The sequence below is a fragment of the Blennius ocellaris genome, assembly GCF_963422515.1.
Source record: "Blennius ocellaris genome assembly, chromosome: 21".
Taxonomy (NCBI): Eukaryota; Metazoa; Chordata; class Actinopteri; order Blenniiformes; family Blenniidae; genus Blennius; species Blennius ocellaris.
Window position 1 is genome coordinate 18,028,076 of NC_137670.1, and position 27,151 is coordinate 18,055,226.

General features: G+C 42.3%; 1 protein-coding gene across 1 annotated transcript in view; it reads left to right on the forward strand.

Moving 5' to 3' along the window:
• The first annotated feature begins 251 nt into the window (after nt 1-251).
• The window catches only part of LOC308145445 (rho-related GTP-binding protein RhoN-like), a 39,308-nt gene continuing 12,408 nt past the window's right edge, over nt 252-27,151 (forward strand). Inside the window, exons 1-2 of the mRNA XM_080516896.1 lie at nt 252-483; nt 3,265-3,352. Coding sequence (XP_080373022.1) covers nt 376-483; nt 3,265-3,352 — 196 coding nt within the window. The 5' untranslated portion in view covers nt 252-375. The remainder of the gene's footprint in view (nt 484-3,264; nt 3,353-27,151) is intronic.

A 27,151-nucleotide genomic window follows, 5' to 3' on the forward strand; every position in this document is an offset into this window, starting at 1 on the left:
TCTCTATCTAAACCCCTGCAGCCCTTCAGGAGCTCTGCGTGCTTTTATTTGTTGAGAAAGCAGAGCGGAAGCCGCGTCTCTCTCTCTCAGTGACGCAGCTTTGCTTCAGGTGCCATCAGCGCGCGCTCCTCACTCGGCCGCAGAGGCAGAAGAGCGCAGAGCGGAGCGGAGCGGCAGTGCGCAGAGTAATGTGACCGAAACTCCAGCGGACTGTGGAGCTGAAGTTTTAGGTGCTGTCCGGACCGATTTACCCCCCCAGACCTCCAGGAGGAACACCCCCGACCCTCACAGCCGCTCTTCGACTCTCCGCAGCCGCCGGGAGCTAAATGACCAGAAGGCAGCGGCGCAGGAGCATCCAGTGATCCGCGGCGCACGATGGAGAGCAATAAGGGATTACTTCGCTGTAAGATCGTGGTGGTCGGAGACACACAGTGCGGCAAGACGGCTCTCCTTCACGTTTTTGCCAAAGACTCGTATCCCGAGGTAAGAGGAGGTTTTCCGTACAGACGAATACATCGTGGTTGGTGCGTAAGATCAGCCTCCACCCAGCCGGACCCGCTGGAACTTACCTTCACTACGGACTAACTTATTGACGTTTCTCGGGTCATTTTAATATCCCTTTTTAATCGTCACAAAATCGTCCCGGAGCAGTTAAATATATGCTTTACACACATACACACGTTCACTCCGCCGTGCGCTCTGCGCACCAGGCGCGTCTGTTGACGCTTTTTTAGATCCGGGAACAGAGCCGTCAGCAGAGGAACACCCAGAGTCACCGTCTGTCCCCATTGTGCTCCTACATGGTGAGACACGCAGGAATCTTTACAACTCTAATAGTTTTAAAGGGTGCGTCAAGAGTTTATCCCGTCAAAGTTCGATGTGACGGATTGTCGGGAAGCATGTGAGTGTGGAGATGATCAGCAAGGCAGGAGTCCAGGGGGAAGGGAAGGGTTGAGTATTGGAACAATTAGACCTGGAGTTTCAACAATTTTGTAGTTTTTGTCTCAACACATGGCGCAGACAATACTTACACTTGTCCCTGTGTGCTTATGTAACCCAAAGCGATACTTACAGTGTTAACACACTGTACAAACAATATAATTATCCGTTTCCCCCGAGATTAAAACAAATATTGATTCAAGTTTATCCCTTTACTGCTACGTTTTTAAGAGGTGTTTCGTTTATATGTATAATTTAAACACATAATGAGCAAGAATACTTCCCACAGCACTTCACATTTTAATAGCAGAACGTCAGTGATTAAATACTCCCACGAGAACAGCTGGATTTATGCTCCAAAATGTTTTCAACATTAAAACACATTATTGTTAACAGCTGTTTGGACCCACTGGAAAAATAAAGGTACGTTTTTCTTCTTAGACTTTTTCAATTTCGTAAAAACCTCTTTTAATGTGTACATTTGTTACTAAACTTATCGTAAACTAATAGATTTTAATCAATATTCCTTCATAGAGAATAAACAATGTAAACTACATGATGTTTTGGGGAAAAGGCATTCCCCTGACCCCCCCACTGGTTTTTCCCTGCTGCTGCTCCCGTGAGGCTCTCTGGCGCCCCCTAGGTGAGGCCCTCCACCAGGACCCTTCATGTCAGTGTTATTCAACCACTGTGCCATATAGTCAGGTGTGCAGTGGGAAATTATCCAATTTCACATTTTTTCGAAAAAACATTTACTCTCACAACCGCTGTGAGAGCAGTGTGCAGAGTAATCATGTATAAATACTGTGGCGAGCGCCACGGAAGAAATGCTCTGAGTCGAGTTTATTTTGTCAGCTGATCACCAGAGGCTTTTATTTTGACATGAACAAAACTTCATAACAGGATGAGACTCCACACAACACATTTCTCTCTCATGGTTGCACACCAACATCCAACAAACCAAACTAGACGAAATAATTAACTACAACTCGTAAGATAAACAGCCCACCATTCGGTTAGCTCAGTTGGTTAGGACGTGGTGTTAACAACGCCATGGTCGCGGGTTTGATCCCTGTTATGGCCACACAGTTTTTGCCCCCAAATAGAGAAATTCAGTTCTTTTTTTAAGGCTTTAACCTGCTTTCGTACCACGTTCTTGCGTAATGACGAAGGTGTAAAACCCAATTTTTACGCAAACTAGTCCAGAAGAAGTCGGGTTTTTGATGAAACCTTCCATTGCTAGCGCAACATAGCACGTCTGTTCGATTCTCGCACGTGGCTCTGAATGTTTCCAAGCTCTGGAGTTTAACTGAGTCAACAACTTCAATAAGCATGAGTTCAGCGATATGTGCAGCTAAAAAGTGCTGCCTTCTTTAAACTTAACCAAAACTAGATATAACTAGATAAAGGTTACCACGATACAACGCAACCTTCTGTAAATGAATGTTTCATATTGGCAATTGTATGTCCCAACACAGGAGATCTCATTCCTCAACCCACTCAACTCAGTCAAGTCTTCACATCTCAGACATTTCTATTAACCGTCTTTCCTGCATTTACTAAATTTATTTTTCTCCCCTGTCAAATTCACATTAAAAAAAGTCCAGCGACCTCGAAATCGAAATGGAAACTTAACAGACATCAGTGTGGTTAATCTCCACCTCCTGCTACCATCTTGTATCAAAGTACTGTGTCAGTGACAGTGATGGAGAAGTTTTTGAAAAGGAAGAATCTAACCAGGATCTCAGCTCTTCATCCATCAGGTCCAGGTTTCACACTGAGGGAGTCACTATTAAAAAAAGACATTGGGAAATACTTTTTTCTGTATTTATTTGATTCCTGTTGATAAAGCAATTATGAGAATGACTTTATATTGTTAATAGAGGCTACAGAGTTTCACATTTTAACATTTTCGGGTGGTGGTGGTGTGCCTCACATTTTTCCAAAGAAAAAAGTGCCTTGGCTCAAAAAGGTAGAAAAACACTGTTCTATGTTACTGTAATAGGAAGAAGAAACCCCGCATGTCTTTCTCACTGACAGACTTTGCTTTTCACTTGAACTTCTCCAGCTTTTGAGGATAATGAAATCAAAGCTTGTTGACCTAAATTTCCGAATTGAGAAATAGGTCAGCGCTAAGAGCTTCATCTACTTTCCGCGCACACACACCCACCCGCCGCGGCCTGCGCCTCTTGACATTCACCACGGCGCCGCCGACCTCAGCCACGGGAGTCAGTGATCAACCTGGCTTGTTTTGCGTTATGGAAATCGCACAAACACATCCTCTGAGCTTTGGGTCTGATTGAAGAAACTCCTGTCTCCTCACAGAACTACGTGGCCACGGTGTTCGAGAACTACACGGCCAGCTTCGAGATCGAGAAGCAGAGGATCGAGCTCAACATGTGGGACACTTCAGGTAAAGAAACGGGCCTTCGTCTCGCATCATCGGTGTGACGCGCTGTACCAGTGGATAAACCACCAGCCTGATGCTCATTTAGAGTTTAGATCAGGGGGTCAAACTCATTTCAGTTGAGGCCACATCAACCTGATCTGACCTCTGGAGGCCCAACAAGTCAAACATCACATGTTAAACTGTAGATATGGACAAATGCAAAGTCTTTCCTTCTTTTGATTCTTTTGTAACTGCAATAATTTGCCAGTCTATTCTGAAATATACATATTAAAGTTAATCAGATATTATTATATTTGCAAAACAAAACAACACACAAAAAAACCCTCAGTCACCTTATCTGGTATCGTATTTTTATTCAGGATTAAAACAATTTGTCATCATCTGGAAATAGTTTTGAGTTTACGTGTCTAAAGTATCATTTCACATAAGTTGGACTCATTGTTTTATTGTGAAAGGCGTTGAGTCATGTGACCTCCACATTTTGAATGTCATTTTTGCCAATCTAGTGTTTTTAGATCAGCCTCTGTCAGTTTTCATATTTATGCTTTAAAAACATCCCATGGCGGCCGGATTAGATCCTCTGGAGGGCCGCTTCTGGCCCCCGGGCCGCATGTTGGACACCCCCGGTTTTGGGCGCAGGTGAAGCATCAGCAGCAGGTTCAGTGAGGGAGAACAAGTCGTCATTCAACAGTGGCCTGCGTCTCCTAGCGCCTGAGCACATCACAGTTTTTTTATCTGGGCTCAATATTCAACATGGTGCTTTTACCCCGTTTGCTCATTTGAGTTGACAAATGTTGATTGCAGGCTGGGAGAGTGCGTGGCCCCGGGGGAACTTCCTCACTCTTGATATGTGGGGACTGACGTTGGTTTTTTTTTTATATAAAATTTGCGCTACTTTGCAATTCATTCATTTTGTTGGAAGAGCTTATGACACACCAGCAGTCAGAATCCCTCGTTCTCTGGCTGTGACTGAACTTTCTCCCCTCTTCTGCCTCCGGGCCTTTTTTTTTTTTTTTCTTCTTTTTTTGCGTTTCGTTCCCACTTGCATAACAACACCCCAAAAAAACCCCCAAACTTGTTCTCGCACAACATGTAGAGCAGCGTCAATGCGCGGCGCTCCACTGGCCTCCTCCTATGAGGACCAGCTCACGTTAAAGAAGCTGCCTGTCAGTTTGCGGAGGCCGAGGCCCCCCTGCTGGGTCCAAACAACGCCCTCTGAAATTACTGGCTGGTTCACACACACACACACACACACACACACACACACACACACACACACACACACACACACACACACACACACACCTTTCCCTCGCCGAGCCTTTTTGGATTACTGCCTCGGCGGAAGATTTGAAGAGTCACTCCACTTTACAGGAATCGTTTTTAAGTCTTTTGTTTTGCGATTGGTGCGTTTCATGATGTCATAACGCTGGAATCTCAACGCCATAGTGGACACAGTGTGGGAACGAGTTAATAATAATAATAATAATTATAATTATAATAATAGTAATAAACATTGTAGCAGATTTTTTACCTCTTTGTTGTATAATTAATTCGTTCCCAACCTTCCATGGTCTCGGGTGCAGAAACAGACGACAAGGCAAACAAGTGGTTTTAATCGCTCATGTAGAAATTTGTTATTTCCATTTTGGAAAAGTGCAAAGTAAAGTTGGCCTAATGGAAAGGATGAGTGTGTGTGAGAGAACGTGAGAGGTTTTAAAAGCTACGTAATACGCATTCGCTTAAGATGAACATTCTTAACCGCTTTATGTATTGTATCGTGTTTATAAAGCGCTGTGAATTGGCTTGTACGGTTCTCTATGAATAAACAATGAGACGGTGCGAAGAACATGAACAGGCAACAAGTTCTATAATCACAGCTTTAAAAGAGATTAGGAAGGACAATACAAAATAACAGTGTAGATCTCACACACACAAAATAAAGGAAAGACGTGCTCATGAAATGACATTTTTAATAATGTTGATGATAATAATGGGAGGATAAAGAGTCTGTGGCCAAAGAGAAACGTTGCCAATGTGACCTGTGAGGCAGGAAGATCTGAAATATATACGTTGGTGTGATTTCCACCTGAAATGTGATCAATAAAAGCTTAAAAGTGGAGGGAAGCTGCCAGCTGGGTAAAAGCCTCTAATACCAGCAACACTTCTCAAAAAAGTCCTCATAAATAAATGTACAAAAATATCTATCTATTTCTATTTGAGCTTGTGTGCTGCCCTGAAAGAAAAAAAAGAGGTATTACTTTTTAATAAGGAATCCTTTTTGGAGGCTTTAAGGGAGGATGTATGCCAGCTCAGGGTATTTTGATTTTAACAACCTGGCAAACCAAATGCGGAATTCATCATTGGATTCGTAAAGCAGTCATTTTTATTTAGTCTATGCTAAATCAAAAGCGGAAAATGTCTTAAAAGACTTAATTCATGCTCATTGGATGATTTGCCAACAACCAGATGAGAGGATTTATTCAGGCTTCAGAACTGCCACGTAAATACAAACGTGGCCACTTGGAATACAATGAAAAACATTTTTAAACATTTAAAGGAAGTGTAATGGAGCGCATTGAAAATCACATTCTAATAAATAATCACCTTCAGCAATGTTCCAAGAGTTACATGCAATATATCTTCAGAAAACTTCAAAATCTTCAAGTGAATTGTTGTTGTGACAAGGCTTGCGCTAAGCCCCGCCCCCAAGACATGTCATCACCTGTCAGCGTAAAGAAACGTCAACAAACAGCGTGTGGATTTCAGAAACGGCTTTTGAAAAACAACTTTTAAACTCTGAACAGACTTTAACGTGCCGCCAAGTCAGAGTGACACAGCGAGGCACGAGAACAACAGGAAGTCATTTCAACGTACAGACGCAAAGACAGAATCCAGCTTGTAGCCGACTGTTAACCCTTTACGTGACATTTTCAGTCATTATGTAGTCGAGCAGCCTGCAACCTGTAATTAGCGAGCTCTTGTGGTTTCTGGTTCGGAGCGCAAGGCGACTCGACTGCATAGGAAGATGATGGAAGGACGCTATAAAATGGCGGCTGCCTTCGGAGACAAAGCGTCAGACCTGAACAGGTGGAAAGTGACGACTGAGCAGCGGGTTTGACTGTGTGACTGGAACGGAGAGAGCGAGAGACGGAGAGCAGCTGGATTCCTGGTCATTTCTGTCAAGAGGCTGACAAAACAAAATCAACTTGTTCGGCAGGTATTCAGGATATGCACTGACTCGTTCTCAACTCTTCATCTGCAGCTGCATGAGTCATAATAGTTTGAATATTTTGTCTTCAGGCAACTCGGATTATTACTCTGAAAGTACACAGAAGTCCATGCGTCAGACCGGTTCAGTACCGTTCTGGGGACAAAGTGTTAATTATGACACGTCCCCAGGCCGCAATGAGAGAATAAAAAGTTTTATTTTGAAAATGTACATTTAAAATGATCCCTTAATCCGCATTGAGTTTTATTTTGGAAAGGTGTCCCTTCCCTCAGCGCGGTCCCTTCGTAAAGCCTTTTCTTCGTACCGTCGTTTTCCGATCCGTATGCTGGTAGTTTGACCTCTGCCTCTATTTGTGTCTGGCCTCGTTTACACGACGACGATTCAAGTGAAAAAACATTTCATGTTTTTAAAATTTTCCTCCCAGAAAAGTTTCATGTTTTACTCATAGTTTGTGACTGAAGGGCTGAAGTTCAACTTCTTTAACCTAAAACTGTAAAATAATACAAGTAAAGCTTCTACAATTGAAGTAACAAAAACAAAAAGTCAATTTCAGACATGACTTGCGTTTTCTTTGCCATTGTTGCAAAAAAACAAATTTTCATTGTCCTTTAAAGGAACACGGCGAATTTTAGTCTCGTCCTTCCTGAGCGAGATGTTTCAGAAATGGTGAGTTTAGACTGTCTTTTAAATGTTTTAAGCATATATTTGTTTTAATTATCATCCAGGCTCTTACAGATATGCATCTACTAAATTTTTTAAATTTAATTTATTCTTGCCTTATTTTTATCCCCACCCCAAAAACATTGGTGCCATATAGAATTCTGACCCCTAACATGAAACGTTCCCATGCTATAGAATATTGAACCAAGCTTATTTTAATCTTTTATCATGTATTTCCTTAGTATGTATGAAAGGTGTTGAGGCATAGGTCACTTTTCCATGTTATAGAATATTGACCAATGCTTATTTTATCTATATATTTAGATCTAAAGATATCAATGTTGCCCATTTTCATACATTTAATGGCACATTTGTGTTTTCAAAGGTACATTTCCTTCCCTTATCATAATTATCTTTTATGAGTGTCGGGAGAATTTATTAATCTGTAACATATTTAGTCACCATATTGAATGAGATATAAGGTTTTTAATGACTTAATGGTCACTTTTCCATGGGACGGGTCAGAATTCTATCACAGAAAAGTGACTTTTCTCATCCAGTCTCTCGATGTTCAAACATCTTCTGGATAGAAGGTGGAGGATTATAATGATGCGCCTTATAAATCACAGCTCGTGTTTTAAGGTCCACATTTCTAAAGTCTTTAATATGACAAACCTGGGATTTGTAGGAGCATAAAAATCAGCTGGATTTATGAAGCCAATCACCTCCTTTTGAAGTGAAAAATAGGCTCAATGTTTGATTTGTAGTTATTCCTCACGCTTCCACACCAGAACTCAGGATATGGAAAAATGAGGGAGTTACATAACAAGTAGAGTGAATCCCAAAGTTGGAGTTTTTATTTCATTCCACGGCCTTTTTTAAGAGTAATGAGTGATTCTAAATTACAATTATTAGAATGCGTCTCTCTGGGTTTGACCTGCGGGGGATTAAGGACCAGTCAAGAATGTAGACCGTCGTCTCCCATAGCGAGATGGCATAACAATATTTAGGGGCTTTAATCCCAGTCATTCAGTTGATTATATCACCTGAGCTCGTGGCACCTTGAGGTGGTGGAGGTAATGATAGCGGATCCCCGTGCAGCCCTTCATAAAGTACAGCAGAGAGACGTACGTGTTGTCCCGCAGCGTCGCCGCCAGCTGTTCTGCCAGAGGTATGCAGCGTGAGTGCATTGATGCCTGCATCAGCATCAGCGCGAGTCCCCCGGGGTGTGCGCCTCCTCTGACTAGTGACTGAGCTGTGAGGCGTCACAGTCGCCGGCCGACACGCAGGCTTTCACGGAGCGATCGCCGCCGTAGCGATACCCCGGAAACTTCTGCTCGTCTTTTAGCGTTCCTTATGCAATCGCTTTTTGTTTGATTATGTACATAATGTACTTTCGCTGGAGTGTGCCAGCTCGTGCGCACAGACGGGCGCAGACATGTGTAGGAAACAGATTAATGAATGTTTAGGTTGCGGGTGACGGTCGGACCGGGACACATTGACTGAACGGCAGCAGATGAAGAGACAACAAATACATGGCATGAGAGGAATAAAGTGTTTTTTTTAACTGCTGCCTTTAAATATAGATTCACGTAATCTTTTCTTTTGATGATAAGCAAAGTGCATATTACAAAAACGACTGCAAATGTTTCCTTCCTCTTTAATTTAACAACTTTCAAATTGAAGATGCAGCGTTACAAAACAAAATAACTCAGAGGGATAATTGTGGCTCCCAAACTGAAAACAATGTGAACGCAAAAGAAAAAGCCTTTTTACCACAATGTTGTTGATTTTTGTTCCAGTCTGGCCAAAGGGAACATTTTGTTGTGTCAAGCGACGAGAGAGGAAAACATCTCGTGTTAAGTGTTTAGACACCGTTTACTTTTACGTCTCGACTGAAAAATAATTGAAACGTCTTCAAACGTTTTGAAAATGACGTCAGTTCACACGGGAAGCAGAGCGTCCAACTTCCACGCTTCCACATTCTACAGTCCGTCAGTAGGTTGGGCCTCAGCGTGATTGGTCAGTTTGGTCATGTGACCTGTAAGTGTGTACGCTGTTATCCGGAGTTGCTGAGTTCTCCCTCTGTTGTTGTTCTGCCATCAGGCTGATGGCAGAACAACCTGGTCCTAGAAGGAATTTTCACTTTCTAAGCATGGATATAAGCAGTAATAATAATATTTGTAAGGTAATATCTTTCAAAACCACACATAGCAGCAGTTCTGCCATTATTGTAAATGAACCCCCGACACAGTTGAAAATGTCACATCAACGGGGCCTGAGAAATACATTTGGCCTTTTCTAGTCACTTTGTGCCAAAATACTAAAACACCATCGATTGTGATGTGCTGACACTGCAAGGCCTTAATTGTATTTCTGATATTCTGGAAGGGACCGGACATCGCTATGCGAGAAAAGCAAGGTTACTGGTTTCAGAGCAAAACCTGATAAAAACACACACACACACACACACACACACACACACACACACACACACACACACACACACACACCCAGCCTGGAGCTCCTGTGAGGATAGCGCTGGTCGTAGAGTCCCAGACACCAGAGTGCGAGCCTCCAGCCTCCAGCCTCCAGCCTCCAGCCTCCGGCCTCCAGCCTCCGGCCTCCGGCCTCCAGCCTCCAGCCTCCAGCCTCCAGCCTCCAGCCTCCAGCCTCATTGTGCAGCGCCGAACAGAGGGTTTAATTAATCAGGCGCTCGCCGTGTGACCAAACACTTGCCCTCTGTCTGCTTCATTCTTTACCCCCGCAGCCCCGACAGCCACCCGCCTCCTTCCACCAAACTCCCCCTGCGTTTGGTTGAGTAAATTCTCTTCCCCTGCTTCCTTTCCTGAACGCAGCAGGAGCCGAGCAGTGAAGAACGACGTGAGCAGCCAAACTGAAGAAATAGAAATAAAAACACCAACACCTCCTCAACTGAACACAACTGTCATTAATCAATACTACAGAGAGAGAAAAGTAAACTGTAGAAGTTTGTGCAGTGGTGAGTGATTGGCAGAGTTTTCCCATCGATTAGAAACAACAAGCAAAAACTGTTCAACAGACTGAAACTGTTCTGAGCTGATGGAGTAAAAATAAAAAAGTGTTTATGATGGCGATCAATATGTATTAAAAGGATGTGAGTCAGTCTCATTGGATATAAAACACAAAAAAGGTATTATCGTCATTTTATTTGGACATTGTACTATTTTTTTAAGGACTCATATCCAGGCAAGGAATAGCAGCCAAACATGCTAAAATGCCTAAAATGTCAAAAGAAAAGATTATAAAATGTCTAATAAAGGAAAAAAACAGACCATTTCTTTACATTTCTAATTTCAATAATAGTCAAAATAGCTGGAACAACGAGAAAAATGACAAAAAAGGGTGAAAGATCTAAAACAGCTTAAACAGATGAAAACATTTTAAAAGCAGTTTAAAATGAAAAAAATAAGCAAAAGCTGTGAAAACTGCTCCTAAAGCCGCCAACTAAAACAACTAAAATGGCATTAAAGAGGACATTAAAATACACTAAAATGAGGATAAAAACAAGTTTAACGCTCTAAATTGGAGTCATGAAACATTGGCCATGTTTTTAGTTAAAAATATCAGCTTCAGACAAAATGTATTTGGTGGAAAGTCGCAAAAGTGGCTGTTTTTGTCATAAAGTTTGCAGCCCTCTGGTTTGAACAGACGACAAAGTTGGATTGTTGTTACGGTGGCGGTCAACGCTAAAACTACCAAGTCCCAGGAGATTATGGCCTCTGAGTCATCATGACCATCTGGTGGTGAATGTGCAGTTGGGCCATTTTCAAAAAGTTCCACCGTGTTAGCCTTTCAACCAGTTATGTGTTCAGTTGTTATTTAAACAGACACCCAATGTGAGATGTGGAATTGTTCTTAACTTACTACTATAATGTTTGAGCTTGTGATTAGACAAGGACTCATCGTTTTATTATTTCTCTTGCCCTGTGATCACTTACTCTGTTTACTTGATTCCAAGCAAATTAAATTAAATTAAATTAAATTAAATTAAATTAAATTAAATTAAATTAAATTAAATTAAATTAAATTAAATTAAATTAAATTAAATTAAATTAAATTAAATTTTCTCTTTGCCAATAATCATCTTGTATTGTTGATGGTGGGAGGGGGAAGGTTTTTTTTTTAATGTTGTGTTGTGATTGTTGTTCAAAATAATAGCAAAAAAGACACACAAAAAAAAACAAACAACAGACACCCAAAACGCGACCAAAGTTTTGCGTCTTCACTTGGAATGGTAAACGTGACTAATATCCACACTCCTGCACATCCAGACTGCACACCTCCGTCCATTTAATCTAAGGATCGACTGCAGGAGACTTCAGCAGAGTCCAAACAGGCTGTGGATCCTGAGCAGTCATCAAAACCCAAATGTGAGATTCAGGGAGGAAAAAACACATAAAGCTGAGCTGTCATTTGAAGTCGGCGAGGCGTTTGATAATGATGACGCAGCAGTCGCGTTATAGGACCTTGAAGAAGGAATAGAAATAAAAGCAGAATATAACGTCCCAATATCTGATCCCGGCTGACCTAATTTGCTGTATAACACAGTTTATGTGTCTGGCTTTGCCCTCCTCTGCACTTTTCTCTCGCTTTAATTCCATCCATTCCTCCTGATTTCCCCTTTTGGCCGCCGCCGGCTCACCAGCCTCTTCCTCCGTCTCGGTTTCCAGAGAGTCAAGGTCAGAAGTCTCACTGTATTGGGTCGCTGCCCTCTCAGCACTATTGCACTTGATTAGCCTACCTTGCGTTTTTCCTTTTGTATCTCTATCCGTCTTCATGCCTCCCCCCCCCCCAAGCCCCCCCCCCTCGCTTTTCACTCAATCTTATTCTCATTTCCTGCGGAAATCCTGCGCTCCTTTTGTTAGAACATCCAGGCTCCCTGTGATGTGTCTTCATGTGCCCTGACAAAAAGACAAATTGACCTGCAAGTATCCGACTGCTGGTGTAAAGTTGGAATGGATGGATTCATTCATTCATTCATTCATTCATTCATTCATTCATTCATTCCTCGAGGCGATGGCGCTCTGCGGTTGTGTGTGCCAGTCAAAACAGTTTTGACTGGCGCCCAGAGGAATTCATTGTACCCAAGCATCTGTGCCAGTCAATTATCCAGCAATTCCCCCATGAAAAGGCTGAAAAAGGTCATAAATTAGATGAATACACAGACTGCAGCGGTGACCTTTACATCCTTCCTTAATCCTCTGCTTCTAAACTTGAATATGCCCTGAAATCACTTTTCCCTCAAATCGAATGTCATAATATATCATCGTCCTATAATATTAAAACCTGGTGTTAAATCACAATTGGTCCTGCTTCACCTTGTGCGTACGCTGATCTTTACAGTATGAAGGTGATACAGCAGGGTTGGGTTTTTATTTTTTTAATGTACCTTACATTGCACAAAGGAAGCGACACTGACTATACAGTCAGACAGGAATCACTCACAGTTGTATGTTTTGTGTTTTTACTGTGGCTCTTTCCTCTGATCGCTCTCATCAGCTCTCATTTTACGGCAGCTTTTTTTTTTAAAGCCATAAATCTGCAAAGTCTCCTTCACATTACTTTCTCCTGACGCGTCGCCGGAGCTGCTCGACACGTCGGATCATTTAGAAGCTAAAGAAGTGTTTTTTTGTTGTTGTTGTTTCTTTCTCAGGAAAGCAAAACAATGAAAAAGCCATTGAGCTTTCAATAAATGCAAACGTTAGTTCAGCTCAAAATGTAAATAAGCTGTTTACCATACGAGCTTGTTTTGTGCTCTTCTCCAGTTGCTGAAAACTCTGTAATTGCTAAAAAAAAAAAAAGCCTCCAATTTAGTTGTTTTCCGTAACTCTCACTTTAATTGTAGTCACACAGAGGTAATTTAAGTGGTTTGTTTGTTTTCTTTTGTTGTGAGTAATTTTAACTGCGCAGAAAAGAAATTACATGTCGCCGAGCGACGGGACGAGATACGTTGTTTTTGTGGTTTTGCTTAACAAAACAAAACCAAAAAAAAAAAAAAGTACATCCATGCCTTGGAGGTTGCGACACAAACGGAGGCCTCCGAAAAAGTTTGAGGCGAAACAACAGGCTGAACCTGCGGAGTCACTCGACAAACCAACGTGAACTCGTCCTCCAGGCGTGAAACTGTGGAACCTGAATCGTCAGCACTGCAGCTGGCGACGTGTCCCGACACGTTGGAATAAACACAAACATGCTGATTTGTGAGTTCTTCTTCTGGATTAAACAACAAAGGAAAAATGATTGTTTTATAGTTACTCCCCCCCCCCCCCCCCCATAACTCAGATATGGAAGAATGAGGGAGTTATATAATAAGTTGAGTGAATTTTGATTTAAAACCGATCTGATTTTCAACATTACGCCAATATTTCCTTTTGCTCATGTTTAACTCAGGATGTTTAGAAGCAGCTTCCAACAGAGCTTTTCATCAAAAGCAATTCCCATGATTGTTCTACTTATTCTAATTGGTTGGTAACAACGAACTGCACCACTTTGTCCAAAACTGTGTTTAATGTGCGATGAAGGACAGATCTAACATATCGAAAGGAAGATTTCCTATTATCATGGTCGGCGTCTCAGTGGCAACGAGGGTTATTCTTAAACACTGGAACCCCCCACAGTTTAAAGAACAAATGTCATGAATGTTTGCTTGATAAGTTAAGCCACAGAGATGTTACCAGAGCAGCAGACTGGGAACCATTCTGGTGTGACATTACCATGACTTCCAGTCAGCGCCATGATTTTCTTCCCTTTGGTTTTTGATGTCGTTCACTTATCTTATCTCGGTTTTTTTGTTTTTCTCAGGACTTTCGCACACTGTAATGTAATATTATTGATTTTTACCATTCGTTTATGTATAAAAGCCCTGATTATTAATGTTAAAAAGCACTGGAATCCTTGTCATGTACCAAGCAAAAACAAAATTCAATAAAAACTAGAAAAAAATACAAATTCTTTACATGTACATGCAGAGAAACAAAGCCACACGATATTATACTCAATATATATGGACATATACTAGATATATGAAAAATATATAAAAAAAATAGAAATAACAATATGTAGAAGTGCCTTGTACAGGATTTATTTTCTCAAAGAAATTCTGAAACGTCGGTGGACGAGTCGTCCTGCGCTCCATCGTGCCGGGCCCCTCTTCCCTCTCGGGGCCCCTGTTGAGTCCGTCCGCCCCCCCGGGCCGGCAGAGTGTTCAGCAGAGATCTCCTCAACGGCCCATCACTCATTCATGAGCGACTTTCATGAACCCGGTTACAAATTGGCTGCTTGAAAGCACCACCCAGATGTGAGCGAGCATCTGGAGCAGCGAGCGGCACTGGATCCATGACCGGGGAAGTAGACAGGTGTGTGTGTGTGTGTGTGTGTGTGTGTGTGTGTGTGTGTGTGTGTGTGTGTGTGTGTGTGTGTGTGTGTGTGTGTGTGTGTGTGTGTGTGTGTGTGCGTTCAGATCTGTGTTTGTAGTCCAAGTGCTGCTGGTTTGTTCCACTAAACATGAGAGCGTATGTTTGTGTCTGAGCGTGAGCGTGAGTAAGTGCCCTGAGAGATTACACCAGTGGGAAAAGTATAAATAGAGACAGTGAGGGGATGGCGGGATGGCGGGATGGCGGGATGTGGAGTGGAGTGCTCGGTTTTAAGTGCTCAGACTCGTGTATGGCGAGGAAACGGTAAGGGGTGGGGGGATGGGGGGGGGGATGGGGGGGGGGGTAGGGGGGTAAAAGCACACGGAGTGAGGGCCAAATGAGAGTCAGCGGGTTTTCCACGACGCTCCAGTCAAACCCAGTCGGATTCTCTTCTGCTCAGCAGCCCCATTAGAAGACCCAGGGTACATATTGAAAATCAATGGCCTAGATGCGTCTCCGCTCGCTCTCCCGGGGACGGGGATGGTGATGGGGTGGGGTGAGGGGTGGGGGGGTGGGTGGTGGTGGGTGGCTCACTCGGCCTCCTCGCCCCCGGTGTAACTGAGCCGTCTGCCTCCCAGAGAGTCTGGATGAACAAATGACTTCAAATCCAAACCGACTGACACATTTAGCGCTTCAACATCTTGTTGCTTTACCTTGAGCCATGAAATTCAACGTCCAGACATATTTAGACTGTTGACATGAACAAAGCATGTATAGTCTAATTTTATTATGGCATTTACCACTTTTTACTTTACTTTGAAATGATAAAAAAAAAAAAATGATATCTTAAGTTGCAGCATTTGTTTTGTATGCTATCGGTTGGACATTTCATTCTGACAAGTTTTAGCAAAAATGTTGAGTTTATTTAAAAACAGTTTCTGTTTACAAACAGAATAATGATTTGCACTAAATCATATAATTTATGGGGGCGACCATCTTGCTGCCCGCCGGCACATGGAAGCCCCTCAGGGCCGGCCTGTAGAAAGACATAATAATCAGGACAAAACAAATGATCTTCAACTGGAAACGATGAACAACGTTTGTAACAAGTAGAGCTCCATGTTATTAGTAGTATTATTAGTATTATTAATGATAATAATAATCATGATAATAAGGCTTTTCTGAAACAGAAAGGCAAAAACGCAGCCTTTTTATTGGAAAAGTTGTGTTGTTTTGTCTCGCTAATCAGAATCAGTGGCTCCTAAAGTTGAAGAAAATATTTTTTTTCTCTTAAAAACAAAATACTAAACATAACAAAAAGTCTCTTTCCAGCGATGGCAGCCTCCCTTGCTAACACTAGAATGGCTCGGTTGTCGCTTTATGTGAGTGAAAAAAGTCATTAAAGTGGGTTTGGACACAGACACAGAAAGAGGCCACTCATGGCCGATCCATCCACTTAAGGTCCTCTTATCTATAATGCAAGATGACCAGTGGTTTCAACCCCCTGCACCTTCTCCATTTCCCCGAGGAGGGCAGCTGGTGGAGAGTACTGAGCCTCTTTCTGCTGCACTTTAATATCTCTGTACTCACTGTACCCACACTGATACTGATGTATGTTTACATTGAGTTTTATTAAAGCCATAAAACACATTGCACTGTTGACTTCTTGCTTATTGATCCTTAAAGGGTCTTTAAAGAGCCCAAAATCCAGCTCCTCCTTGATTTACTGCATTAGAATATTGGATCCTAGGAGCTGCATTCAGAATCTGCTGTGTCTGTGTGAGCTGGACAGGCTCCGCCCACACACGCCCATCTATGGGAAGAGGAGGAAGTACTTCCTCTCGTGGTGCCATGTGCCAGAGCAGAGCTGCCTGATTGTGGGAGGAGTCAAAGGGGAGGAGCCTACCTTGATTGTGATTAGCTAAACCCCCGATGACACTATATAGGGTTTGATTTCTGATTGGCTGGTTGGAGCAACACACTTTTTAAAACCTGGAGCAAGCCAGGGAGAGAGAGGACACACTGTCTACACTTCTGGGGCGTCGTTCAGATGTGGAGACGATCAGTACTGCTGGAATTAGAAATTACATTTTGTATAACAAGTGTTGAACTCCAACTATCTCATGTTAGTCTAATAAAGATCTGAGCCTTGATTTAATTCCAAACACAGTATTATATGTTGAACCAGAAAGAGGAAAACTAGACACCCTGATATCAATGTTGACTCTGACGAACGGGAGGGAATCGAACCGCCAGCCTTGAGATGAGCGGATGAGCCGCTCTACTGGCTGAACACATAAACAAGATCTCTGCTATCTGAATAGAGTGAAATGAAGTTCTGAGACATGAAGCTGTTCCTCAGTCTCAAACTGTATCTGCAGCTAGTCTGAGCTTGATTTCAATGTTTGTCTTTTAGCGATTTCTGTCTCGCTCCTCTTCTCTGGGCTGCAGGGCGTTGAGCTCTCCTGAGGTGAGGGAGCAGCAGGGCAGAGTGTTTGGTTTTCACCAAACAACACCAGAGAGCCACACACAGAATCGGGTCGGAACAAAGCAGCACACATGAAGTCGGCGGCCTATAAACTCTCCACGGGAGCGGGGAGGTTGAATGTGAAGCTGCCCAGATGCCAGTCTGCTCCCTCCGCCATTAACTTTAAGGACTCCTGCTGGAGTACTGCTGAGTTCAGGCAAGGCTCCGCTCGCCGGCCCCCCCGCGCTCACAAATATAGCATCACATGGAATATCTCGGCGGGGTTCAGCCGACGAGGCCTGGCACCCTGGAGGGAAAAGGCCCGAGTCAGCAGGGAGGCAGAGCAAACTTTGGTGCGACGGATCGTAACCCCGAGGAGGCGCCGTTAAAAAGCAGATGTCGAACAGGACAGGTTCCGCGCGGCGCCGCAAATCAAACTATGTCCTCACTTTGTTGACAGGCAGTTTTTTTCTATTGACGCGACTTGGCAGCGTCACTCGGTCGCCGCTGTTCGGTTTTATCGCTTCATATTCAGGCGTGGCGGCGGCACTCTCGTTATATCAACCCAATATTTATTTCAATTTAAATTCCTGTCGACATGCAAGCGAGCGGCTCGTATTGTTTGATTCCACTGTGAATGTTGGTTAAAGCTCGGATTGAATAAATCATGCGTCGCCGGTCTTAATTTATTTGTTAATTGAAGAGCTGCACTTCGGGCAATTTAAACTGAAGACATAATGAGAAAATCTGCATCGGCATATTTTATCTGTCTTAATTGAACAGGACACAAGATGTCACTTATCTTTAATGTCATATATGTGAAGGTTAATGTGTTGAACAGATTGATTACCAACTAATCTCAACAATATTTAATTATCTTCATCCTACTCTCATGCAATACTTGTAGTTTGAGGTTACGATTCATTTTCTTTACACAAATAAAAAAATACTAATGTACTCTGAGTACACTGGAGTATCTGGTATTGTTGGGTTTGTTGCTCCTGATTGGGAAAACTAGTGGGAAGAATGTGTGCTTATTGATTAACGTACAGTTTTTACCACCTCTGAAAACACTAGTTTTGATTATTTTTGTGTCTGTCTCCAGCATTTAGTTTGAAAATTAGGCTCAGGCGCTGCGTTTTATTGTGACGAGACCTTCCCTCAGCTGGCGTGCCGGGACTACAAGACATGTTCTGGTTTCCCTCGTCCACATTGCATCTTCTTTTGAACTCACAATGTTTTGCACTCCAAACCCTTATGGATTATCGCCGCCGGCGATAATATGAGTAAAGATTCTAAAAATAAAAGCACGTAAAGTAAAATCACAATCGCCTTGAGCAGAACCTTAGTCTCTTTAATAATCTGTAGAATGAGCCGTTGGGGTTTATGTCATGGAAATGATGCATCCTACATATATACAACCCCCCCCCCCCCCCCCCCCCCCCCCAAGCCCATTATCAGGTCCAAGGCTTCATACAGTGCAGTGGATGACATTTCAACCGTCCTCATGGCAACTGAGCAACTCCATCTGTTCATAAGTAGACTTGTTTTCTCGTTCCTGTCTTGAATATTAAGTATTCATGCCCCCAAAACGCTGTGAAGACGTCTCACCGGTCACCTCGTTCAGCTTCCAATCAAACATTCTGAAGCTTTTCTCAAAAATATCTTCCATCTTGGCTTCTGAAGGCGCTCCCATACCTTTTCTTAAATAACAATACAATCTTGAAAATATGTGAGCAGAGTTGCTTGGATCACATTTAAAATTATTCTTCTCAAATATGGAGTTATCTGCTATACTCTAGTATACGGTGCTTTACTCTGCTTTACTCAGTGCAGTCAGGGGCAGCGCCTGGCAACAATGATTATTCTTTCTTTTTTTAATAATTGAAAAGTGAACCTGAAATCTGTGTCTGGGATCAATTAGTGACTTTAGCAACTTTATCCAGAAGACGACTGGTTATATTTTGTGGAGCTCAAATCTCCTATGTCCTCTAAACGCATCACAGCTCCTTCCCTCTGCTGGGGCTAGCAGTAGCTTCATTGCTAACCTCTGATGGAAGCTGGACGCTGCTATTGGGTTAAAAGGTTGAGTGACAGTATCATCAGCCAATCAGATAACAATCTTGATGTGTTATTGACGGACCTCAGGACCAGCAGAGTTTCTAGTGCTGGTCTTGGTGTCGTCATTGAAATGAGCTTCACTGATTGGCTCATGGGCAGGTGGTGATGACTCTGTTATTATCTGCTACTCTGGAGTGATGGAGGCTGATTCAACAGCAAGATCATGATACGATAGTGAACCTGCTTCTGGGACCTTGTCAATTGTGAGTAGAAAAAGACCGACACCAGAAATGATGAGCTGAACTCAGACCAACAAAGGCTTTGTGCTGCATTTTACAGCAGGATGGATTTAATCTAGTGATGGTGATGCTAATTTCTTTCTTACTTTCTCTGGATTAGATTGGCGCTTTGGTGCTGTTTTTGATTGTAAAGTGGTGTTTCCCATACAATCGCGATGGCTGCCACGATTACATTACGTCATCATTCACAGACAGACAAGAGAGCAGGCATGACAGTAGAGCAGGAGACTCACAGTCTGAACCCCCAACAGACACTACGACCCCCCCCCCCCCCCCCCTCCGTGAAAACCTGTTGGAAACACTGGAAAATGATGTGATGGTGAAGCTGCACAGTGGAGTCTTGATGTGTTGTGGTTGTTGATCAGCTGTCATGTTGGTGTGGTACATAGTAGTGACCTTACATTGGATTAGGATTGTGTTTTTACTGTAGGACATAATGTGTGGGGGCGGGGGGGGTTTACTGCTGGCCCTGACTGAAACACCACCGCACACTACTGCTATACTAGACTATACTAGACTATACTATATGTATGTATAGATAATACTATGCTCTCCTGTATGATGCCATACTATACGATACTACATTTGACGAGACAGTACAGTGCTATGGTACAAAATGCTGGACTATATTATACTATACAATACTATAGATTACTAGATTATACTGTGCTAGACGACTAGACTAGACTGTACAATGATATGCTATACTATGACATACTATATAGTGCTAGACTGTACCATATAATACTATACTATGGTATGATACTATTTGATATAAGGCTATACTGTACTGTACTATACTATGTCATACTATGCTATACTGTGCTTTACTATATAATATACTATTCTATAAGATACTAAATGATATGATGCTATGCTATGCTATGCTATGCTATGCTATGCTATGCTATGCTATGCTATGCTATGCTATGCCACACCAGATCAGACCAGACATGTTATAGAGGTACAGAGGACAAAACTGGTTACAAATCCATTGTTTGAAGTTCAATAAGTTAAGTATTCTACTTCAGCATTAACAGTATAACCACTTAATGTTGAAGTGCTGTGAAGTTTGTGTTCAGTTCAGTGTGACGCGGCGACAGAGCCACAAGCTGTCTGCTCTGCAGGGTGCCTCGCAGCATTTATTGATGTCAGCTGTGTGATCATCCACCACGGGCTGGGATGTCATCTGAATGTAGGGGCTGCGCTTTTCGTGCAACATAACTGGATTATTTATATGTCTGTGTGAGTAGGCAGAAAATTATGTTAATCTACAGGATTTGTTTTAAGCTCTGATTCTACTCTGGATGTATTTCAGGAATTCAGACCAGGATTATAACCTGTAAAGATCTTATATTTTTAGAAGGGCATGACTAGGACAAACAGGATTTTAATATTAATGAACATTGCTGTGCCGTGATGAAGGCTGGATGACAAAACTGTCATAAGAGAGGATTAATGATAATTTACTGTGCAAACGTCTCAAGGTGTGTGTGTTTCTTCTGAATCATGCGGCGTGCGGAATACTGAGAGATGTGATGAGTCTGATTGTCTCTTATCAGCGATTCTACAGCTTTGAGCCCGACTAACCAAAGACGGGTCGGAAAGTACTGCAGTGAATGCTTCATAATGAGTTTCACAAGTTCAGACGAAAAAACAAAAAGGACAGGTTTCTTTTCCCATAATTAAGAAACCTGCCTGGTGGAGCTCATTAAAGGTTGTTCATCAAGGAAATCTGCTCATGTTCCTCTAAATCGAACGTCACATTTAAAGACAGTTGACAAATAACAGAGTGAACAGCATGAATACAGACGATTCCTAAAACTTTGTCTAAACGCCTGCAAGGCAAGATCCAGGTCATCGTAGTCAAAGTGGACAATTTTTGCTGAGTAACTGGGAAGTGGGAAAAGTTTCATTTCCAGGTGGGAAATACATGTTCAAACTGGGAGTTTCCCGCTGGGAGGGTGGGATGTTTCATCTATTTTGGTGAAAGTTAAGAAATCACTGTTTTTGGCTCAACAAACCCTTGAAACGTTGTAATTTCTAGACGATAGTTTAAACTTTGACAATTAAGATTAGATTAATTTAAACATGTTTGAGCTCGTGTGTCTTGTCTGCCGATGATTAAATGATTAAAATCGTGTTTTTTTCTGTCTTGTGTAAAATTCTTGAATCTGCACATTGACAGTTGGTAAATGTGTTTTACTTATAGAATATTATTAATTTAAACATGTTAAAATTGTATGGTGTTATTTCCTGTTTCATGAGTTTGAGCAAAAATCAATCAATCAATCACATAAATCCCTCTTATGTTTAATCTCTGTGACAATAATTGCAGGATACGTGGGTTTAGTATATCACCATTATGATAAGTTTTATTTTTCACAAGTTGTTCTTTTAACACACCTTCCCCAGTAGATTTTGCAGACGGTGGGTGCAGCTGTTCTCGGCGTAATTCCCTGTGATTCACGTGAGTCTGTCTGTTCAAAGCGGCCGTGAGAAAAGTTTCATGTTGGTAAAACGACTTCAGAATCAATAATAACAAGCTCATGATGCACCTCGAAACTCTCACACCCTTATGTGTCACTGAACAATGACGCTCGGCAGGATTCCGTCAACCCAATTAATTGATGAGTCAACCAAGAGAAAATGGCTGAATCAGCAAATAATGGCAGCTTAGAATTCTTTTTAGAGTTAAATTTTAAAAAAACGCCAAACAAATGTCAGTTTTGTGAAAGGCATGACAAGAATTTGCCTGCATCAGTCAACATGATGACGTTGTCGCCACTGCACTTAATAAAACAACCGCAGACGTTGTGTGATGTGCACTCCCACTAGTGGCTCACAGGAAAATAGAATATATAACAAGAGGCCGCAGACATTAAATGCTCTCCGCTTACAGAGGAGAAGAAGATGCAGCTTCCTGTGAGCGCGAAGCATCAAAAAAACAAAAAAGCACGCCGACCTCATGCAGAGTCCCAGCGTGGCGTCGCCGAGTCTGACGCATCAGGCTGCGGCGGCCACATCCCCCAAAACAGCCATGTTTTATTTAGTTCACGGACAAATCGTCCACCAAACTGCAACCCTGGACACCTCGTCCACGACTCATTTCGTCAGCATTATTGATTTAAAGGATTTAAAAATTCAAAGAAACAAAGACACTTATACCAGATATTTGAAAATATATACAATATGAATCAGAAATATTAATATCTAAAAGTACATTTACAGGATTAATTTTCTCCCAAAGAAATTCATAAATCTCCTCCGTGGACGAGTCTCCCTACAATCGTTTAATTGACCGCGGTTCCGCTGCACATGTGCTTCTTTATTGTACAACTGGATTCATAGAAAGTTTCTTATTCTGACCTCATTTGACTGAAAATGCAAAACGTCCAAATCGAACTACAAACGACTGTGAATGTGTTAAATGACGCTGACGAGGGCCACCGAGACGGATAAATATACGCAGGAAAGCTGCGTCTGTTTGGAGGTTCTTGTTTTTTTAGGTTGTTTTTTTTGACGGAGACAGACGAGCTGCTCCGGGTACGACGGCGGGAATCTTCTCTTCCCACGAGCCGCTGCTCAGTCCGAGTCCCAGAGAGCTGAAGCTCACGGATCAATACACATTAGCTGCTGCTCCAGTGTGTGTGTGTGTGTGTGTGTGTGTGTGTGTGTGTGTGTGTGTGTGTGTTTGTGTGTGTGTGTGTGTGTGTGTGTGTGTGTGTGTGTGTGATTATGCTAATTGAAGTTTTATGAGGAACAGTGTATCTGAACGAGTTTTTAAGCTCAGATGATTCCCTAATTTTCTGCATTCTCACTATATTGTAATTAACACCGCTGTGAAATCACCACTGTTTGTGTTGTTTCCACATTTACTGTTCGTAACGACACAAAGATTGACCTTAAATTAGAAAAACAAACAAAAAACTCCCACAACAAAACACTTAACTGACACATTTCTTTTAAAATGTATGTTTTATAACAACAATTGCCAATTTAAAGGACAGAATATTAAATTGTGATCATTCAGAGAATTGCTCAGCCTCGCCGCTTCTAAACTCTAAATGAGCACATTTATCCTGGTCAGGCCGATTTTAAAAAGCTGAGATAACGTTCTTTGTTCCCTTCAGAGGTTCTGGGGAGAGATTTGGTTTGTGTTTCTGTTCTCATCCAGTTCAGCTCTTCTTTCTGTTCTTCCTTCTTTTAAATGAGAGTTTGTGTTTGGAACGGCTCCCATCGGCCAGTTTTACTCACCTTTCCTCTTGAATTTAACCTGAAAACAATCTTCCATTCTGAGCAGCAGTAACACGTATTACGTTTTCACTTGCCCAGGTTTTTACAAAACTGTGCTATTTCTCTGTGTTTGGGCCTCGAATTTATTTACCCATGTTTTTTCCAGGATTCTGATAGGCCATCATGTCTCCATGCTTCTCCCCACACTGCCCCCTACAGGTCTGGCTGCTCACAGTAGCTCTGAACCAGGGGTTTACCAGGTCCGTGCAATAAAGATGTTTTTTTTTGTAAACGTAGAGAGGAAACATCTGCTTTTGTTAAAAACTCGGCCAAATGTGGCCTGAAACGAGAGACGATGTGAAAATGCATCATTTATATTACAGTACACAGTATATATCTCTCCTCAACAGTGACACCTACTGGATTAAAACAAACACATAAATCCCCTAGATGAGTGTCAGTTAACAGATATTCAGAGAAACTACAGTAACTTACACCACTGGAACAATCAACACACTTAAAGGACTGGCAGACGAGCTGCTCGGCAGAAAACCCAAACGATGTGAGGAAACCACCTGTATGACATGTAACCACAGTAAATGTACTCAGAAATACTTACATTTACACAAGAACGCACACCAGCTCTTCCTTACCCACGTGGCCGTGCCAGTAGGCGGCACACTAACTCAATAGAACCCACACTTCAACATAATCCGTGTCGTAAACAATAACCGTCAATAATGAAACAAAGTTCAGTCCACACAGCCTCAGTCCACGTCTTTCTAACACTCTGAAACAATGTGCCTTTACATGGGCGTAGTTGGCCAGAAGGTGGCGCTGTTGTTGGTTTCTCTAATGAAAAACGAATCTCAGGAGATTTTATCTTTATTTAGTCGACCAGAAAAAAAAAAGAAGAAATCTTTAATATGTGCTTTTACGTAAAAGGAATCACTTCTGCACGGAGAATAAACAAACTCCCCAAACAAACACAGATTTCCAACCTAAATCATCACACTGAAGTCAATTTGTTTACACACAAACGTAATTATAGTCACCAAACTGTGTTTATGCTTCGCTAACTGACGTCATCTTGGGAAACCTGCCGCAAGGGATTCTGGGATATCAAAGATGGTGTCGCAGCTAAAATATCAAATTTTCATGGATTTAAAAAAAAAACCTAATTTTTAAGCTAGTGTTCAGTGTGAGACTGAGTGGTGACGGTGGCTCCAGTGTGAACTGACGGGAGTTTCCGCGACACTGAGACGTCAACAAGCCTGTGAACTTTAAACGCTGGAAATACACGTTTGTCATGAGGAATTTCCTTCAGAAAGGTTTTAACGACCTGTGAGAGGTCAGCGGCCAAACTCAAACCTTTCATTTCCTGGTCGAGGAAGTTTAACAGCAGCTGCTTTGACATTTGACATGTTTGAACGGATGAGATGAATCAAATATTCATCAGTGTCAGAGCTGTGTCCACTGAAGCTGCTGCTACGGGTGTTTTTGTTTTTGTTTTTATGAAACAACCTGACCTCAGTTCCACGTCAGACGGATCTATTTTTCCCGTGTGATCGCCGTGATAAGACCAATATCTTTCACATCAGAAGCGTGTGCCTGGGCGACTCTCCCAGCTTTTCCTTCACGTGAACAGCTGCTGGCAGGTATCTGGTGAGAGGATGAGGAGGACGACGAAGAACACTTGAATCTCGGGAGGGACTTGTTTATTCTGGCAGCGGCGGTCGGACTGAACGGAGGATTTGGCAGAACAATAAAGAGCGAATTACTGCTGAATGCGCCGGAGGGGAGCGATCACCTGCACGCCGCAGACAGACTGCTAAAGCAGACGGAGGAGCGAGAGCAGCTACATTAAATAACGCCGTCTCCGTCGGTCGCACTCGTCCCTGATTACCGGCTTTATTATTATTATTTTTTTATTTCACCGTGTTGATATTTCTGCAGGGTGAAATCGATGCTCCAGACAGTTTCTACCAGTTTAGGCGTGAGCTGATTGTCACCTTGAAACTTTCATCACGGAGTATAAAGATTAATCCTCCAGCTCTTCCTTATTCCTGCTTTCCTGATACTCAGCTATGGTTTCTCTTCCTCTAGTGCAACATTTCAGAGTTGTTTTTTGTGTCCCAGCGGAGTTATTTTCAGCCTAATGCATGAAAGCAGGAGGACCCAGCAGTAAGTGAAGCAGTCAGCGGAGGTACTTTGAGGACTTTGGGCCCCCGAGCAGCTGTTTGCTTTGTTCTCCGGGCCGAACGACTCCACTGGACCGCAGGTGGCTGGAACGCTCCGACAAGGACCGACAAACGCTCCCGACAATAGAATAAATATATAAAGGAGTGTCGGCTGAAGAAAATCTGTGAAAAATTAAGGTTCAAAAAAGAAATTCTTAAGAAATAGAAGGTAACCTATTGGGAGTTATTTCCTGTCAAGGACCTGCACAATCTTCTAAAAACTGAAAAGTACCTTCTGTGCGTCTTAGCAGGACTGTTTCCCCAGGAGTCTTATTGTGAAACTAAAAGTTGAGTGTCGACTTTTCATTTTCAGACTCATTAGTTTCAGTTTTGTGCATCACGGCACAAAACGAGAGCGACACTCGGTCGATCTTCGCCAACGCCACCTTTGTTTCCGGAACCGAGTTAGCATCACTAGCAGGTTAGCCGTTAGCTCATATCGATGCTAACTCGGTAGGTCAGTTAGCTACATCACTGTGTGAAACACTGAGGAGGAAGCGTCTCCATGGCAACAGATGCTGATCTCCTTTGACCACTGCCAAGAGATGCCTCTCATCCGCTTTGTATTGGGGCACACAAACTGTTTTTTGGGGGGGATTTATTTTGAAAAATGGTTCACCATTAGCATTCCAGAATCTAATTGACTGGTTCTTGGATGATGACAAATCATTCCTGAAAATGTTTGGCAATTCGGGTTAAGAGTTTTTGCGAAAAGGTGGTAAAATTCCTAAATACAAACCAATAAATAAATCACACAGACAAAAACATAACCTTCTCACCCAATTTTGATTGGCGAAGGAAACTATAATTAGCTATTTGCACGTTACTTTCCTGTGCAATTTAATTACATAAGTTTATTGTGAAGTGTTGCAGTTATACAATTAAATCAGTGTGACTGAATTAAACACCTTCAGTCACATTTGCTTCAGTTAATTCACATTTTTACATAAACTGTGTTTGATTGGGACGTTAAGCATTTAATTTAAGTTCACTTGATTTGTTTAGATTCAGTTCAGTGCATTCGCATTATGCAAGACTTTTTTTGGGGGGAATAAAGTTCCATTTCAGCCAACATATAAACGATCGTCTCGACATCACAAGACAGTTTACGTCAGAGACGTTTCACGACTTTCAACTTTCCCCCCATATTCTCCCTCTTGGAGATTCATCTTGTTGCAGTAAAGTGAGAATGTATGCAAGCGTGGTTCTTCGT